General features: G+C 41.2%; 2 protein-coding genes across 2 annotated transcripts; both read right to left on the bottom strand.

Moving 5' to 3' along the window:
* Nucleotides 1-42: 42 nt before the first annotated feature.
* Nucleotides 43-8461, bottom strand: DDX55 (DEAD-box helicase 55). The gene is made up of 14 exons (XM_033008061.2): nt 8246-8461; nt 7905-7955; nt 7740-7826; nt 7052-7143; nt 6876-6938; nt 6010-6159; nt 5357-5546; nt 4700-4782; nt 4171-4302; nt 3039-3131; nt 2247-2361; nt 1383-1551; nt 711-1000; nt 43-283 (listed from the first exon to the last, which is right to left on the bottom strand). The coding sequence occupies exons 1-14, from the start codon at nt 8351-8353 to the stop codon at nt 116-118; spliced, it is 1791 nt and encodes a 596-aa protein (XP_032863952.1). The 5' UTR covers nt 8354-8461; the 3' UTR covers nt 43-115.
* Nucleotides 8462-8766: 305 nt separating this feature from the next.
* On the bottom strand, nt 8767-15685 carry TMED2 (transmembrane p24 trafficking protein 2). The gene is made up of 4 exons (XM_033008064.2): nt 15383-15685; nt 13829-14021; nt 11326-11433; nt 8767-10290 (listed from the first exon to the last, which is right to left on the bottom strand). The coding sequence occupies exons 1-4, from the start codon at nt 15668-15670 to the stop codon at nt 10166-10168; spliced, it is 714 nt and encodes a 237-aa protein (XP_032863955.2). The 5' UTR covers nt 15671-15685; the 3' UTR covers nt 8767-10165.
* Between the last annotated feature and the right edge of the window lie 2531 nt (nt 15686-18216).

Raw genomic sequence — 18216 nt, 5'->3', positions numbered from 1 at the left:
TCTCTTTATGAAGACATTAGATCAATTCTGTACTCTGCATTATTATTTTGTTATAAAAATACAGTTTTATTGAAATTGGCAGTATTTTAACATAAAAGTGAGTTTAGAATATCTGTCAGCCTTCAGACTCTAAGTCAGCAACAGTTTCTGCTTTGAGTCGACTCTGGCTGCCTGTTAGTCTCTTCTCAAACTCTTCTTCACTAATTTTTCCCTTTTTTAATCTTTTCAAGAGTCTTGTGTCATTCAGTAACTCTTCCATATCATCATCTTCAATATCAGAGCCCTGTTGGCAATGGAAAAACAACAAATTAAACACACCACTAAAAGGTTTTCATTCTATACAGCTGAACGCAAGAGAAGATTACAACTCGGATTTTGCCAGGAGTATCAAAGCAGGAAATGATACTCAATTTCTACCTAGGAAACTATCTAACTCTCAGTTACATTTGTTGAGAATTGACAAAAACAAAGGGAAAAAAAAAAAAAAAAAAGAAGCATTATTGACTAGCATCAGAGTGCCGAGAAGTTGTTTTCGTGTTTGGCTTTAAAAAGCTTCTCTATAATTCTTAGCTTTGCCTGTCAAGGTCCCAAAATATTAATTTACAGCCATCAATTCCATCCAACTAAAATTCCGTGGCACTCTGCCATTTGAAAGTATGTACCTCTGCTACAGTAATCACACGCAGTTTGATGGAATGGGCACAGTTTACCTCTTCACGCTTCCTTTTAGCTGTTATTTTCTTTTTCTTCTCCCTCTTGGCTTTCTGCTTTGACCAGGCTTTGTTCTTTATGAATTTCTTTTTCCCTTCATTTTCCTGCCTTTCTTTTCGTTGTTCTAATTGCTTTTGTCTCTGTTTTTCTCTATTTTTATCCTTAAACGAAATGGAGTCTGTATTAACAGTGACCGGGGTAAAGTCTGGAAAACATTTTCCTCTTAGTTCAGGCATCTTTGGCATTTTTAACAGTGCAAAACCTTTGGCAAGACTAGCAAAATCCAGATCTGTTAAAATAAAGATTATAAAGTCACTTTCCTGCTAGATACAAAGTTAATTTAACTTAGCAAGTCACAGAAAAAACCCCAAACATTATCTTATTGTATTGTTTGCATTCTATACTTAATAGCAGTAACAATACTAAGTCACTTTTATTTATGCTTACATCAGTTTGGTCAAACCTGCTAATTAAATGTTTTCTTTTGAAAACAATGAGAAACAAGTTGCTTGAAAACATGAGTTTTGTCAGAATCTGACGCTGCAGAAAATAAATTTGAGATCAGGAACCAGTATTTGAAGCTTGTGGATAACAACACTATGCCTCCTCCCAAACCAAATATTTTCTTCTGAAAAGAACAGTAAAAGATATGAGCCCCTGCTGGGAATTACCTTTTATTCGGAAGATGAGATTACATTCATGTTTGGCATAAGCCTGGACGTAAGACACAAATGCCTTCATCCCTTTCTCAAACACTGCCCTGTCAGCTAGGGCCATAGACTTCAGTTTTGGAAGAAGATCTAACACATTTGTCTGTGGTTTCATTTCCTGCATGGGACACTGAAAACCAGAAAAGAAATACAAAACCAAAAGGAGAAGTTCAGCCGAATGATTTAAAATGCACTGTGAAACTTCACACGCTTCTTCCCCAGTTAATCTTCAGTCAGCTTTGAGCCCATTGCCCACTTCTACTTGGTCATTTCAACTGTGCTTGAAATGCGCCATTCAGCTCCCCCCACAGCCCTATCCCAGCAGAAGAGTTTGCACACTGCAGCTCCAGAGAGGCAACATCTTCATCTCGTGCCTTACGTGCTCATTAGCAGGCCTCTAGAGAATTTATACAATTAATCCTGCAAATGCAGGACTGGGCATGGAAAATTACCAGAGTTTAAAATAAAGAGCACAGAGGTTGCAACTGGTGGTGGCAGGGTTGGGGGTAGGAGTATAAACCAGCACTGACCTTCTGGAAATGTTCAGTCTACACACCCTTAGAAACAAAAAGCCCTTCTGTACTCAATGCATCACATATTCCTATTACAAACTCAGTAGATAACACTGGGAGCAAGCGTGTTCTAACCATTAGTTGCAATTGGTGATTAACAAGCAGTTCTTGTCTTTTTTTAATTGTGCATCTCCACTAAAACATTACCCATGCATACGGCCTGAAGTTCTACAAATTCTGATTTTAAAACTCCTGTCAGTAAGACTGCTGCCTGGCTCTTTCCTGCCTTGAGGCAGAATAAATGTCTACTAACCTTTTGGTTGATTGAGAGAAAGTTAATGTAAGATTCTTCCATGGGAAGCAAAAATACAAGTGCGCTGCCTGCATTGCCGATCCGTGCTGTCCGACCACACCGATGCACAAAGGCACTGAAACAACACAACACAGACCTGACTTAACGGGAGATGCTCAGTCAGATTTTGAAGTATCAGACTGGCAGCAAAAGGGCAAATCTTGTGGAATTGAAAGTATAGAGTGCTAGGTACTTTTGAACTAAACGAACAGGCATTAGTAAAAAGCAATACAAGCAATATGAAGCAGTCCCACCCGATTGTTAGGACTGTATGCTAAAACAAGGAGTATCTGTTTTGGGGGTGAGGTTTAAGTGAGTTGTAGGAAAAATTACAACAACAGAAGTTAAAATACATGGAAAAGTGCCTTTCATGTGAGCTTTCAATGTACCATTCCTTGAGGAGCTCTATCTCTGCTCTCATCTCTGCTCTTGATCACCTTAGCATGTCACCTCTCATTATTTCTTTGATATTCTCATACTATGTCTTACACCAGAGTGCCTCTTCACACAAATACAAGTGGCAACCATCCATCTGACTTACGCACATACAATATAAAGTCATTTCAATTCACAGCAGCCAACAAAAATTGCAGCGTTTCAATTGTTCCTGCATTATTTTGTGTGTTCACTCAGACTAACTTCTGGGCAGTGATTAAATGTGTTTTCCACAGTTGCACATTCACAATTTGTATCAAAACAGTACAGTACCACGACCACAAGTATAGTAAAGGTTCTTAAGATCTGAAGTTGTACCTTGCACTGCTAGGTGGGTCATACTGCAAAACCCAGTGTACTTCTGGAATGTCTATGCCACGGGCCATCACATCAGTGCAAACTAAAATGCCACTAGAAAGAAGAAAAAGCGCATTTTCATTAAACTGTCATTTGAGAAGAGCCACTCTCCCCCAGCTGTGTACTCTGCAGCTACACTGGAGAATGAGGAACAAAACATTTTAAAACACCTGTTTTTTGAAAAGAGACAAAATATAAGGTAGTTGCAGCTTTCACCAACTAAAATTCTACACATTATGAAAAGCAGTGTGGCTTACATCACCAAGAAAACTCAATTCCCTATTACAAGTTCTATTTTAAAATCACCATTGCATCTACCACAGCTGAATGTAATACTATAAGCATTTAGATAAAAGACTTAAGAGACTGACAATTTTAGCATGCTATTTTAAACAGTTGTTCTTCCAGTCTGCTGGTAATTATTTTTCTTATGATATAAAATACTAAAACTCAGGTTCCATGCAGTAAAAAAATGACAGCTAATGAGGCAAGAGTCTAAGAACATCCCGCAAAGCTGACAAAGAATACTTTTCTGCAGGTAAATTACAGCATTGTGTTGTCATACTCTTCTTCGTACACTAATAAAATAGTACCCTGGATTTCCACTCTGATTACCAAGCAGGAAAAGGTTATCTTCACTAGCAGTTCCTTATCAACAACACATTTAAACAGCAAGGCTCATGTGTGGTTGCAGCCCGTGGTGGTACAGTGTGCCCAGTTAAACCAGAAGCGCAGACAGTAGCAGCAGGGATGGGCTCCGTACGTTTGGCCAGTGAGCAGCACAAACTGCAGAGTCCCAAGCTGCAGGATATCCTCAATCCCTGTCCCTGCACCTTCCATGCTGCCACATGGATTGTCTGAATTAAGCTGGACTCACTCCAGTCACATTTTCACTTTGTTTGTGATCATATTTTGAATACCTAAGCATAGTTTGTGTTATTATAAATACATTCAGAACCAGCTGGTAGCATCCTTCTCCTCAGCACAACACCACTCTTCTGCACTTACGTGGCATAAGAATACCGTCAGACAAAATTACATACCCCTTACTATTTTTACTTTTGGCTGGCTTAGTCTGTTCATATGTTCTTACCCTGGGAGCTTCCGAAACTCAGTAAAAATCTTGTTACGCTTGTGTTTCATTTTCCCATGAATGCTCATTATTTTCACTTGTTTAATTAAAGATTCCAAAGCCTTCCCATAGTATTCCACACAGGCACACGTGCTGTTGTGATAAAGACAAACATAAAGCAAAAGATTATGCTGCACTTTTAATCTGGTTTAGACAGTCAAGCTAGAGTGGTCTGAGACCTTTCAAAAGTATACACTATTGCCTATTTTTATTTAACATATGTACATAATTTTAATAATTAACATATAATAATCTATAATGCCTTACTTTAAAAATGCATATAAAATCTATGTTTTGCTTAATAAAGTTCAACACAATCCTGACATGAAGCAATGATCAATCTCTTTTTAGGCACCATATTCTACAAGACAGTTATTAAAATGAATCACTATTAAAACAGCTGTGTCCTTGTCAACACAGAGGGCACAGTTTTGGAATTTAAGTAATAAAACATCATACTGTTTTCACAATGAAGCACAAACAGGATTACCTGAAAAAGACTAGATGTTTTTCCTGTTTGTGCTGTTGGAGAAAATGCACCAACTGATTAAATTTTTCATCTGCTTTGCAGATCTATACAATACAAAAGAAAAAGAAAGAAGTAAGAAAATGGACTCGATACAAAGTGATCTGCCGGTTTCCTTCATTCATTGTGCACTGATAAACACCCATGGGCATCATTTCTTAACACCGATCATCTGTACCACAGTTCATCATGTGGAGTATTACTCTTTTATGTATCTTGCTTTAAGTAAAAACTTAAGCTCCCAGTCTTCCCATCCCCAGCCACAATAACTCTCCTGCAGTAGTATCTCAAGTATCCCTCAGACACTTTGCTGAAATTGCCAGTGTCTCCTCCCATACTCATTCAGTATAAGCAGGTCAAGGAGCTACAGCGCTGTAGCTAATTTAGGTTACAACAACTCCTGGCCAGCCAAACAAAACTCAGAGCAGGAAACAACAGGGTTGCTAATTCAGATCTTTCTCCTTAGCTTGGCTACTGACCTTTCGAGAACCTGCAAAAGCTCTATGTCTTTGAGACTTTCAGTTCCTCCATTAATGTGATCCTAACTGGCCAAGACTTAAAAACATATTGATAGAACCAGGAAAAAACAAGAAACTATCATGAAGCACAGAGTATTCGCACCATGTAATAGTTCTCCAGGCGTGTTGGAGTTTTCTGCATGTTGCTTGCTGCCACTCCCTTCTCTTTCACCGAGATGCGGACAGGATTCCGGAGACCTGCTCTCACCAGGTTCTCCACTTCTTGAGTTTGAGTTGCTGAAAACAGACCTGTCCGTCTCTGCTTGGGCAAAAAGTCCAGAATCGCATTTAAACTGCAAGTAAGCACATGTAAAACATAACTGTCTCAAAACTTACCTCAGAAAGGAGTTTAATCACTAGACGTAAGAATTTACAAACAAAATAGTTTTTATTATCAAGTGACAATCTTCTCTTGAACTAATTATCTTAACTCTGAGAGAAAGGGACATCAAAGCTTATTTGTTGAATTATTTTAAGCCATTCTGATGTGTAAATGACTTAAGCATTAATATAGCATGTACTAATATACATCAGAAAAAAAGAAATTTTAAACTCTATTCATCAAGGATCCACTCTTTCCTGATTCTCTTCCCCTTAGCAATTCCTCTGTATAGCATATGGAGCAAAGATTGATAAAGGAACAAAACAGAACAAATCTAACTTTAGAAGTCATCATAGGCCATGCTCATTCACATCAATTATATATGATCTAATTTAAAACTTCAGAAGTATTACTAGAACTTATTATTTAAATACCTTGCTTCAAAGCCCATATCTAGAAGTCTGTCTGCTTCATCTAATACCAACACATCAAGAGACTTCACAGAACTTGCTAGATCCACCCCATCTGCTTTTCTTCTGAACAGATCCTCCAAGCGACCGGGTGTAGCTACAATGATGTTCCCACTGTTTGTGAACAAGACACACAGCAATGTTGTAACTGTGCAAGGTAGGGACTTTGTTGTGATACTAACGTTACCAGCTCCCCCACAAACCTGCACGCAAATTGACTGAATTCTTCAATAAAACAATTTAATTTTGTCACTTCTGTCTTCATATTTCAATGCCTTTCAGACATTGTGTTGATGGAAGAAAAACACTTAATTGAAAGCACACCATTTGTGGTAACAAAAGTTTAGAATACAATCAACAGCTATGGAAAGCAACTATCAGCTAGAAGAAATATTTGGTACCTTCATGCAAAAGCCAGTGGCAAATACAATTGCTTCAAGACTTCATCATCAATATCAGCACCAGTTTCAGAAAATTATTCATCAGCACAGTCTCAATCTCACTAGATCCTACTGACAGTACAAAATTTACAAGAAAGAAGGAACTGAAATATTCAGTGAAGACAGTTTTCATGATGCACACTGTTCTTCACCCAGACAACATGTAAATGGCGCTCACTTCACATATGACCCTTCCCTATTGTCTCGTTATGGTGTATCTCACTCAAGGGAAAGAGTACACGATCTCCTCAGCACACACCCAAACATACTCCTGCAGTACCATCAAATTTTAGCACCAGCAGGACCAAAGTCCTAATTTGAAAACACGTAAGGATGAGGAAAAAACCACTGCTGCAATGCATTGATAATAATTATTGACAATCAACTCACCCATGTTCTTTAAACTTTTCAACATCTTCCATGGGATTCCTACCACCAATTAAAAGAATCTGACTAAAACAATAAAACAAGAAGATTTAGGTCATCTTTAAGTTTTGCTAGTTTACAAATGACAGAAGTGCAAAGAAAGAGGAACTGTGGCCATGATGAGCCTGAAGTTTACTCACCTAAACCTGGGGAAGTGTTTTGTGAAATGTGATAGCACCTCATCAATTTGAATAGCTAACTCTCTCGTTGGTGTGATAATTATAGCTCCAACCTGCACATGAAAAAATAAAAGGAATTTGTAGAAAATGACACACTAGAAGATTTGGGCAAAATTTTCTCTTACAAACTAAGCAAATGAGAGCTGTTTATGATCGTAGTTTTAGACAAAACATTTCTGTAGAAATACAATAAAGTATACAAAATAACAGAAAATATCTCTGAAAGAGTTATTACACCAATGTGCAAAATACATCTGCTCAAAGAGCAGTATCTAATAATGGTATTTAATAGCAAATAACAGTGCAAGTTCTCTGCACACTATAATGAACTCAAAGTCAGTGGATGCTAAAAAGCATTCAAAGACTCACATGCAGTACATCATTGTATCTGAAATTTTATGGCATTTTTCTAACAGCTCAGAAACCTGTTTTCATCATGTCAAAGAAGAAACAGTATCTAAGTGCAAAGAAAGAACCCCAATATTTATTTCAAAGTTTTAAACAGCTTATTGTTCCTTTTATTCCAAAGAGCTGAGCACAACGTCACTTTATGTGTATACAATTTTTTTTAATGGTACTTTTCCTGAAGTCCTCAAAACTCATTGGCAAATCATAAAAATATAGTCAGAATTGAGTAACTTAATCTTACCTGCATTTTCTTTAATTTTTCTTCCCGTCTGAGAAGAATTTCCAGAATGGGAATTACAAATGCTAAGGTTTTGCCACTGCCTGTTACCTGTGAGAAGGGAAACAGCGTCAGCCCTCTCTCACAAACCCCGAAAAACAACGCACTCCACCAAGAAAAACCACTCACCGCTTCTGCGGCAACGTCTTTGTTATTCATGAAGAGTGGAATGGTCGCAGACTGGAAAAAAAAAAAAAAAAGGATGCCACGAACAGATGAGCTGGCTCTGGCGGAATTAAATCTCACAGAGGCTAAAACCCCACATCAGAGCTCCCTGGGAAGGTTACCCAAGCAGAGCCAGTGCTGGGAAGGCCGGGGGCTGCCCTAGAGCCCCGTGAGCGCTCTGACCTGCGGCCGAGCCCACCGCCAGCGCCCAGAAGGGACCGCCCGGCCCGGGTGCTGCTGCCACCGCCCGCCCCCTCCTCCCGGGACAGCCGCGGGGCTGGGGCCGCCGGGGAGCGGTCCCTCACCTGAACCGGCGTCATGCGGGCGAAGCCGAGGTCCCGCAGCGCCCGCAGCACGCCCGGACTCAGCGCCACGGGCAGCGACTCCCAGCCCGCCTCGGTCACAGCCTCCATGTTCGCCCTGTCCCGCCGCCCGACCTCTTCCCCCGCGCTCCCGGGGCGCGGCCGCAAGGAAACGCGAACCGCGGCCCTTCGGTTCCGCCCGCGCCGCTTCGGTTCCGGCCGCCGCCACCCCGCGGGGCTTCGCCGCCCCGAGAGAAGGCGGTAGTAACCCCCCACCCTTCGCTGAGACAACAAATAAATAAATAAATAAATAAATCCTAATTTTATGGAAGTCAGTCATCCCTTAGCACTGTGACACCCCAACTGCCCGGCCTTCAGTAGCAAGGTTTAGAATTACCTGCAATTTCTTCTACCTAAGAAATACTATATTCTATCCTAAGAAATACTTTATCAAAAAGCTTTGTGTTAAACTGTACTTCCTTAAAGTATCAAATAAAAAAAGAATCAATACAAAGATGTTGGGATTTGGTTTTTTTTTTTTTTTTTTAAAGAATTTGTTTATTTATCGAACCTGGGTCATATTTAGATTCACAAGCAATTTTTAAATGTACATCTTAGAATTCAATTTTAAGTGTTTTACACAAAAATATTGGCACACAACAGTTGCAGTAAGGTGTAACAGCCACCTTTCTGAAGAACTGCTGCAAGTGTTTACCCAAGGTTGAAAAAACTTTACCTGGAACATGAAAACCTGTAACAAATTTTAAATTAATTGTACAAAACTGTTGTGTGTTACTTGTAGAGGCTCCCCCCTGGAAAAGACCCCACCCCTCCCCCAAAATGATTACAACTAATATACATCAGTCACAACATAATCCTGGCTCAGCACCCACATCAGACGCTTCTTTAATTTTTAAACCAATCATCAAATACCGAGGAAAGTAACTTTATACAAAACCAAATCTACATGTGCCTGAAAACAAAAACACACCGGTATTTAGCATTATGCTAATTATGATCAGATAATGGCAGAGACTGCCGCTTAACTTAAATACAAGGGCTGCATAGCATGGCAATAAACCCCCAGAATCATTAACCCTTTGGCAACAGGAATCCAGATTTCCTGAACACTAATGCATTCTGCGATAGTGCCAACAGTCTGAGCTTTGGACCTGCAAAAACCAAAGGGTTAACTATTGTTTGCCAAGACACTGCACACAATTGGCTTCAATATAAAACCTGTGAAAGACCGAAAACCATACAATGAACATTTGGTAAGAAGAGAAGGAAAACATGTTTTCGTATCAACTACTTAATTTAAAAGAACTTTGGGAATAAGTTGATGTAATTAGATAGTTACTGAAGACTTTCTTTTAAATAGCAACTAGGTACGAATACTAGACTGGAAGTTGTCAGCTGTCTTCTATTCCTCATCAGAATAAAGTTCCAATTGCTTCTCCTTGGCAGTTTATGTAAGTGAAGAAAGGATTATTTCAATTTCATAACACCTACTGCAGGGTTAAAGATGTCAGAAATGCAAGCAGTCATGTTAGGGCCTTGTACCGTTTCCCTAGATAGAACTGCAAGTACTTATGAAAACAGGGGGAGGGAAAAAAAGTTAGAAAAGACATCAACATTGCTTGTTACTACAGTTGAATTACAGCATTTGCAGCTTGCTTGGACCTTGCTTAGCATACAGACTAGGCAGATTTAAGTTAAAAAAAATATGCCAATTAAGTGACGAGATTTCAGCACAGCTTTTGCTACAGAAGATATATAAAAACAATTCATTTTTAACTAGGAAGGAATATAAGCAAATAAATTTTACAGTTCAGTAAAGAGGGTTCAGAAACTAAATGACTTTTTTTGTGACCAGGATGTTTGGTAGACAGTGAACTGAAATCCGGGACCAGAAAAGTACTCTTAAACAACCCTTCGGACTTCAAAAAACCTCTTCAGATAGTAGATTTGTCCCAGTGTCATGGCAACTAGTACAAGAGCTTCAAAGAATGACCAAAGAACCACTCTGCTGTTTGTGTTGTCATTAACTGTTGGGGGGGAAAAAAACAAAACAAAACAAAACAACAGTAGTAAGTAACAAAGCATTTAAAAACAAACTTAAAACACACTCTGTCATTGGAACCAAAGTACTGCACATAGATCACTGGCATTTGTGTCACACCATCACAAGTGTCCCAGAAGGACTCTGCAGTCTTAGAGATGAGATCTGAGAGCTGAGGGGGGGGTATTTTCCTGAACTGCTTGAACTGTGATATGCAAGCTGATGTTTTAACCTCAACTTTAGACGTACACTGCAGCATCTTTCTCTATTTTGCCCACCTTCAAAGAGCCCAGGCAGAAACTTATAACTGCCAAACAGAAGCCACTTGCTTTTTCAAGTAACAGTTGATTATTACAGTCTCAAAGTCAAATGGGGAATTTCTGATCTCTAAAGGTTCATCATCTTGAAAATCATAAAACTGGAGATATCCATAGGTTCAAAAAGTTGAGGGACCAGTGCTTTAATACAATGCTGCATTTTCACAATAAAAAAATTTGCCCTTTTTTCTTACTGGACCTCCCCTAATGCACCACTTAGTGCACTCAGTCACACTTTAAAGCTGTATTTCAGAAAGTGAGGGTTGTCACTGGAGAGTTAACCATATTCTCTAATTGAAAATAACAGCATTCTGCTTTATTTCAATTAAATATTTTAAAAATACTTTGGCTCATCTGCTAAGCCACACCCACTTCAAGGATGAAGTAATTGTTCAAGTTAAGTATGCCCCTGGAAACCATATCGTTACCGGTATCTTCATGAATATGCCATTCAAAGAACTATAGAATTCACACCAATTAAGTAAAGATTATTTTGCATAACAATCTTCATTACACAAGAGGCAAGCCAATTTAAAGAAGATTGCAAGCATCAACTATATCCTTTATTGTATGGGCAGATTCTTCAGAACTTGTTCTGAAAATTTTTTTTAGTAACTTGGAATAGCTTTCATGGACTTGTATTTTAAATCACATTCTGTAAGTTCATCTGAGGGGGAGAAGGCATTTAAGTCAAAGACACATACTTGCTCTATGTATTCTTTCACGAACTTCCATGTACTCCTGTTCATGCTTTACAGCTGTCATGGCCACTGCTAATTCATTAATCATCTCTTCTAGCTTGTTCTGATGAGCTGCGGAATAATTTCAGAAGCATCAGAAAGTCTGTTATTAACTCAAAAAAACCATTTGTTAAAATTTATGAACAGTTATACTTAATTTCCTGTTGCAGAAGAAGTTCTGAAAAATGCAGTCTGTACAGCTGAAAACTTTCTACCCTTACAGCAAAGTAAAGTTTAGTTTTCATAGTGCCATTTTTCCTAACACATCTCTATGGTATGTAATAAGTGGTAGAACATCTTTCTCCACATCTGACTAGAAGGCAGAAGACACACAATTTAGAGTCAGTACAGACCACTTATTTTCAATATGGGCATATTTTTCCAGAAAAATAGAATGTAAGAAACACATGAGATCAATACCACACACTAGTATCTATCTTGCCAATATCGTCCAATATATTCCAAGCAAATTATCTTAACATTACAGCTTTTCCTAGTTGTTAAGCTTGCAAAAATAGAACGACTGAGAATTTAGCTTAAGATCATGATGCTGGCAAAACGAGATCACTTTCTGAAGCAACATATCAATTCTTGTGATCTTCCAGTTTAGCTGAAGCATAGCATTCAGCAGAAACAATGCCAAAGGGGCCTGGCAGAGGGCAAGAACCGGCTTCAGGTTCTGGTATGTCATGAAAGCAGAAGAGGAAAATACCAAACCAATAAGAACAGAAAACTAGCTTGAGATACTTCAGCAAATGGAAGGATCAGAGATCTAAGATTTAGTGATTTGTCCGTCAATCACAGGATCTTTTAAATACATTCATGCTCAAAGAACTGTCCACTTACAAATTTATAAATTACGCAAATCATTTTCAAAGTTTTCTAGCACTAAGAGAAGTTTAAGATATCATTCCACAGACACACCCTGGGCAACCAGCTCTCTTAAAAAAAAAGTCACAAAACCAACACATTTTCCATTGACGGGACATATTTGACTTTGAAGCTACCTTGTCACATTTTTATTTATAAATTAAGTGTTTCAGATCACAATCTGAAAATAAAGCTATTCAAAACACACATCTTACAGGGAACAATCAAAAAGAGGACCAGAGAATAACATTCATACAAGTTACAATTAAAATCTAGTCGTGTAAACCACACTCACTTTGCTAATATCAGAAATCCCTTATTTTCATGGCCAACTAGTCACTGCAATAAGCGCAGTCTACTATGAAGAGAAGAAATTACAGTTGCAGGGATTGTTTAAAGGCACTCCAAAAAAAGTACACTCCAGAAAAAAATGCTTGCCTCAAAAATGTAAAGCTGAACTAATATTTACAACAGATATATTCAGACTCAATAAAAGATTTAGCTGAGTCTTTTTAAAAAATCTAAAGTTAGAAATTTGTTACTTTCCAAGTGATATCAAGCACACAATGCACACTGTTATTTACTTGCTAAAACAGAAAACAAGAATTTATTGCCTTTCTAGCTACAGTTAATGATTTCTAAATAAAACTTTGGAAGTTGTTACCCAATGCATTCATTTATTTCTTTTCAGGTAAATGACAAGTTTGAAGTTTTCCCCCTTGTAACATCACTGATAATTCATAACCTAAAAGGAGCTTATGGCTTCCAAAAGCCCTTGGTTACTCAACACCCACTTTAGCAATAGAAAGCATACACCATCTAAAATATCCAATGTTCTTGGATGTTCAATGTTTTAGTTTAATTTCACCTCAAACTCCTGATTAAGTCTTCTGTTAGCCAGAAGTAACCACCTGAAAACAAACTGTCACGGACAGTTCAAGGACCTGATCCCAAGAGCTGCTAAGTATATAAACCTTTCGATGGAAGCTTGCAGGTGCTCAGCATTGCTCAGAATCAGACCTTTTATGTAGTTTATTAAAAAGACATTCTCATGCTACAAACAAATGTTACAGAGAAAAAGCATACGTTAGCTGTTAGTGAATAAACATATGCAAAAGACAAGATGCTAACGAGCTTTCAAAAAGCAGTACACATACCATCCCAGGTATCTCCACCACCTAGAGAAAAGTGTAAGAGATGAACACAAGTACAGGACAAAAGGCTGCAGATAAAACAGTAATTTACACAGCTAAGAGAAAATTTTTATATTAGCACATTTATCAAAGAGCTCAACTAATGCACGTAGTAGTCTACATACTGCTGAGCAAACTAGAAATCAGAGAATTAAACTGATGAAAAGACTAAAGGATGAAAGCATTAGTTCCTGCAGATGGCCAAGTGATTCCCTGGTGATTCTGCATTAAAGTGTGTAATGGGGTCTAAAAACATCCATATCCATTTTAGCTGTGCAAGAGAACAGCTAACTAGACAGCCTGAAGAAACAGGAATTCTGAGAATCCTAGTCAAGTTCAGAAGTCATGCATGCAGGGAAAAGCTCCCAAGCTGGGGCTTATTTCTTTCCAGGAGTCTTCCTCACCTTCTGTCTCCATGTCTTGCCCCTTTGGAGCTTCCCCGATATCAATAGTGAACATCACTATCTTGGGAGTCATGGTGGACATTCTGTTGCTAAAGCAAAACTTGTAAGTTCCATCCATGTGGGCAGCAAACGTGTATTTTCCACTGGACTCTCGATCGCCTTTATAAATTCCTTTATTATCAGGCCCTGTAATCTGGATGGGGAAAACAAAATATCATACATTTTATTTAAAATACTGTGGTTTTAAATACACCATTACAGCTCTACATACATATTCTGGAGTTATCCAGTCAGATTTAACAATAACCGGTCAGATTACAGATGTTCAGCATTCTTCATACTTTCCCTCCCACTATTCAAAAGCAGCGATACATTTTTCTGCACAGAAATAAGAAGCAAACAAACCAACCAACCCAAAAAACTTATTGGTAAAGAAAGTCACAGAAAAGCCTCTCTTACTGGCCAAGATTGCTGGCCTTCCATACTCAAGATAAGAAGCGTTCAAGAACGAGTAAACCATAAACTATTGACAGCCCTGGCTGTTAGCCAATTAACAACTGCAGGGAAAACCTTATCTCTGATGTTTGAAAGAAAACAAAAAAGGAAAAAATACCTTCTCCCGTAACTCAATACTACTTCAGACACACAGTTGTGCATTGTTGCAGTGGCCATTTCAAATGGACTAAAGGCCTGAGTACTGAGCGCTCAGGGTCACTGTAATCTTAAGACTTCTACCCCACCGGGTCACCAAAGGCTGCGGCTGAGCTTCCACTAGTGGCATCTGAATGGGATTCCACAGCTTCCTGACTCTGCCCTGTATTAGGGCGATGTGTTACTTCAAACTATTACATTCACTCTCAGCAGCAACTCTCCTGTGTTTAAGTTATCCCCAACTGACAACTTTCTGCTCTTTACGGAGATGAAAGGAATTATTTATTCTTCTCCTACTGACTGGATGCCTCATTGAAGAAAAGGATTTACCTAGAAAGTTTCAAGATGGCAATCAACCCAATTAAAGCCAACACCTTTTGAATCGAGGGGAAACCCAGCTCCCAGAATAAGCAACATGGTTTTGTAAGGAGCAAACCTGTTCGTTATTCCCGCTGAATGGTTTATGATGACAAAACCATACTGAACTGCACAACTATGAAAACCTCAAGAGGACAGCTTCGAAAACGAGAAGACTGCCTTCTGCAGCAATAGCAGAAACGGCAAGCAGCCGTAGAAACCACAACCCCGAGGAGAGGCACCGCGTCCTCTCCGCGATCACCCACGACACCACGCGAGGCCGGATCCCGCCGGGCACGGAACCCTCGCGCCCAGCAGCCCCACGACGAGGCGGGACCGTCGCAAAGTTGCCAAAGCCCCCTCAAGCCAATGTTTGCCCCCTTCGGTCGCCGCCACCGCCGCCCTCCCGGGCGCTGCCCCGACCCGCCGCGGCCTCCCCACCCCCGCACACGGTGGGGGCCGAGCGCGCAGGGCCCAGCGGCGGCGGGACACGGCCCAAACGCCCTCCCCTCAGCACGGCACCGGCCACCGCGCCGCCCCCCTCACCTCCACGTCGATGTCCAGGAAGCCCCCCTCCGCCACCTCGAAGATGAGCCCCATCTTCGTGCCGGACGGCACCCGCTCCAGGAAGCATTCCTCGGCGTGCGCGTCGATGCTGACGAAGTAGGCGGCAGCCGGGGCCGCCAGCGCGGCCAGCAGCGCCAGCACCGCCCGCACCGGCGACATGGCGGAGCCCAGCGGGAGGGGGCACCGAACGGCGGGCCAGCAGCCAGAGGGGAGGGGGGACTTCCGCCCGGCGCCACGCCCCTTCCGGGGCACGGGGCCGCCGCTCATAGGCCGGCACAGCAGCGCTGCCACGTACCGCCCGCGCTACGGCGGCCGCGAGGGGACCGGCCGCAACGGGACCGTCTGAAGGCTGAGGCAGGGACCCGCGCGGCGCGGGAGGCGGGGCCGGCGCAGCGGAGAAGCCAATGAGCAGCGAGCGGGGGGCAGAGCCGCGGCGGCGGGGAGCCAATCGGAACGGGGCGCGGAGAGTGGGCCTGTCAGAAAGAGCGGCGCGCGGGACGGCATTGGGTGGACCGCTGAAGAGGCGTTGCCTGGCAACGGGCGGGCGGGCGGTGGCTCCTGAGGAGACCCGGGCTGTTCCTGAGGGGATCGGGGCGGGCAGCGGGTCCTGAGAGGATCCGGGCGGCTGCTGAGGGGATCGGGGCGGGCGGCCGTCACCGCAGGTCTGCGCGGCAGAAACTGCTGCTGCTGAAGCCCGGGAAACCCAAACTTGTTCCGGCAAAGTAAAGATTTGAGGAGCAGCTAACTATCAAGAAAGGAACGGGGGAAGCCCAGCCTGTGGACTAGTCATTGCTCACAAGAAAACACAGTCGAGATGCGCGGCAGGTTTCTGCATCGCCCAAGATGGTGTGTCAAAAGCCGTTCCTTGCATGGCCATGCTTAAATTTTCAATTAAAGCTTCTAGTCAGAAATGCAGAAGGTGATGCTTGAACTTAAGGAAGTCCATTTTCATGCCTAGCTGCTTTAATTATCTGCAGAAGATATAAGAATTAAAGCACAATCTGGCTTTCTAATGAAACATCAATGCATTTGGGTTTGCCAAGTAAGCGCCAGTTGTTGTACTCCAGGAAATACTCAGACGTTGTGTTTGTCTTCAGTTGTATGACAAATGTGATCCAAATGTTTGATTTACGTAAGTAAATTCTGCTCATCTCTCTCAAGCTGCCAGTTTCAAGCTAGCAGAGCTGGCTGTGTTAGTGCCAGCTCAGTGTGGATACGTGGAAAGGAAAGCTTTTGGCAAGAGAACGATGGACTTGGGGAGCTGCAGGTCATGTACGTGACTGGATAAGAGACCTCTGCCCAGTGACTCAAAACTTACTGTTTTGGATGAGTTTGGATCAAGCCAACCTGGAACCTGTTCCTTTCCACAGCACAAACTGACATGCTTTTTTTTCATCTGTATCAGTAGTAGGTTTAGTCTTGCCATTAGCATGTTTTCTAAATTATTTTTTCCTCTACGTGCATTTGTATGTAGCAATGGGAAGTCATTTAATACTGAATCCTGGTGGCGTGAACTCTTTTTCTCATCTCTGACTTGGACAAAACGATGATTTCACAGCATATCTGTTCCCCTGAGGTACTGCAGAGTTCTCCAAATGTTCTTCCCATACTCCTACCACTTTTCATGCTTTCTTAAGCGGTCTTTGCCAAGAAAGGATGACTACACCATTATTCATCTTCATGCTTCCTCTGCAACTTCATGCAATATCCTGCCGTGTCAATTTTGGCAATACATTTCATGAATGATATGTAGATATATTTTCACAGGATATTGTTGAGTATCATTATTCTAAGTTAGGCAATTGAAAGTCAAACTCAGATGTTTGGAGACTCTTTTGTTACTGTCCTGGCTGCCGGACTCATAAAGATAAGTGCTTACTGCAGTGCATGAGGAAGATTGAAATTTTGTAACTTGTGACAGAATAAGATTGTGCTGGTATTGCATGAAAAAGTTTGTCTGAGTGTCACAGTGTTGCCTTTCATGTCATTCATACTTACCATTCAAATTTGCATCTGCCAAAAATGGAGAATTAATGCTGTGTTCAAAGCACACAGAACATATCAGTCATTCCAGGCTTGCCTCTTGCAACTCCAGTTTCATTTCTCCGGAATAGTTCTGGTGTTTGATATTCATAGTATCGCGTCCAAAATGTAATACATTATTCCTACACTCCATACAGGAAGGGGCAGGCTTGGGACCTAAAATTATTTCAGGGCATGCTTATTTTATCTGTAAAGATTCATCTGGAGCACATCTCACTAAACACTGTGAGAATAAGAACATTTAAAAGTGCAGTCACACCTGAAGACAGAAATAAAATACTGAAAAACAAACCAGGAAAAGTTTGGTTTAGTTTAAATTCTTCTGTAAGTGGATCTGTGCCAGCAAACTACTTGGACGTACAAAATCTCCACTGATACTCTTAGTGTGTGCACAGGCATAAAGGCTCTCCGCTCTTGCGGAGTGAGGGCTCAACAACCCCAACAACATGCGAAACCCTTGCTGTCCTGCAGAATGACTTGTTCACACTGTCGTGTTTGCCTGCAGCCATCTGTCAGCCTTCGGCCTCTTTCGGAGCAGGGGATCATCCTTCCCCCTTGAGTCCCAGTTACCAGTCAGCTTTGATCACGAGCACTGCGCTTGCTCATGGACACTGTGCAGCCGCTGCTGCAAACCTGCTTTGGCGCTACGTGGTGTAAAAAAATGTAATGTAATGTGTTTCGCTTCAGCCATATAGGTGGACGGAAAGTATGTTAGTCTTCAAGTACCTGATCAGAAGGGGAACAGAGATAAGGCTTGGGCGGATGGGCTT

The sequence above is a fragment of the Tyto alba genome, unplaced genomic scaffold (genome assembly GCF_018691265.1).
Source record: "Tyto alba isolate M040663 unplaced genomic scaffold, T.alba_DEE_v4.0 Super-Scaffold_44, whole genome shotgun sequence".
In the NCBI taxonomy this organism is placed as follows: Eukaryota; Metazoa; Chordata; class Aves; order Strigiformes; family Tytonidae; genus Tyto; species Tyto alba.
This window is presented reverse-complemented; position numbering and strand designations above follow the sequence as displayed.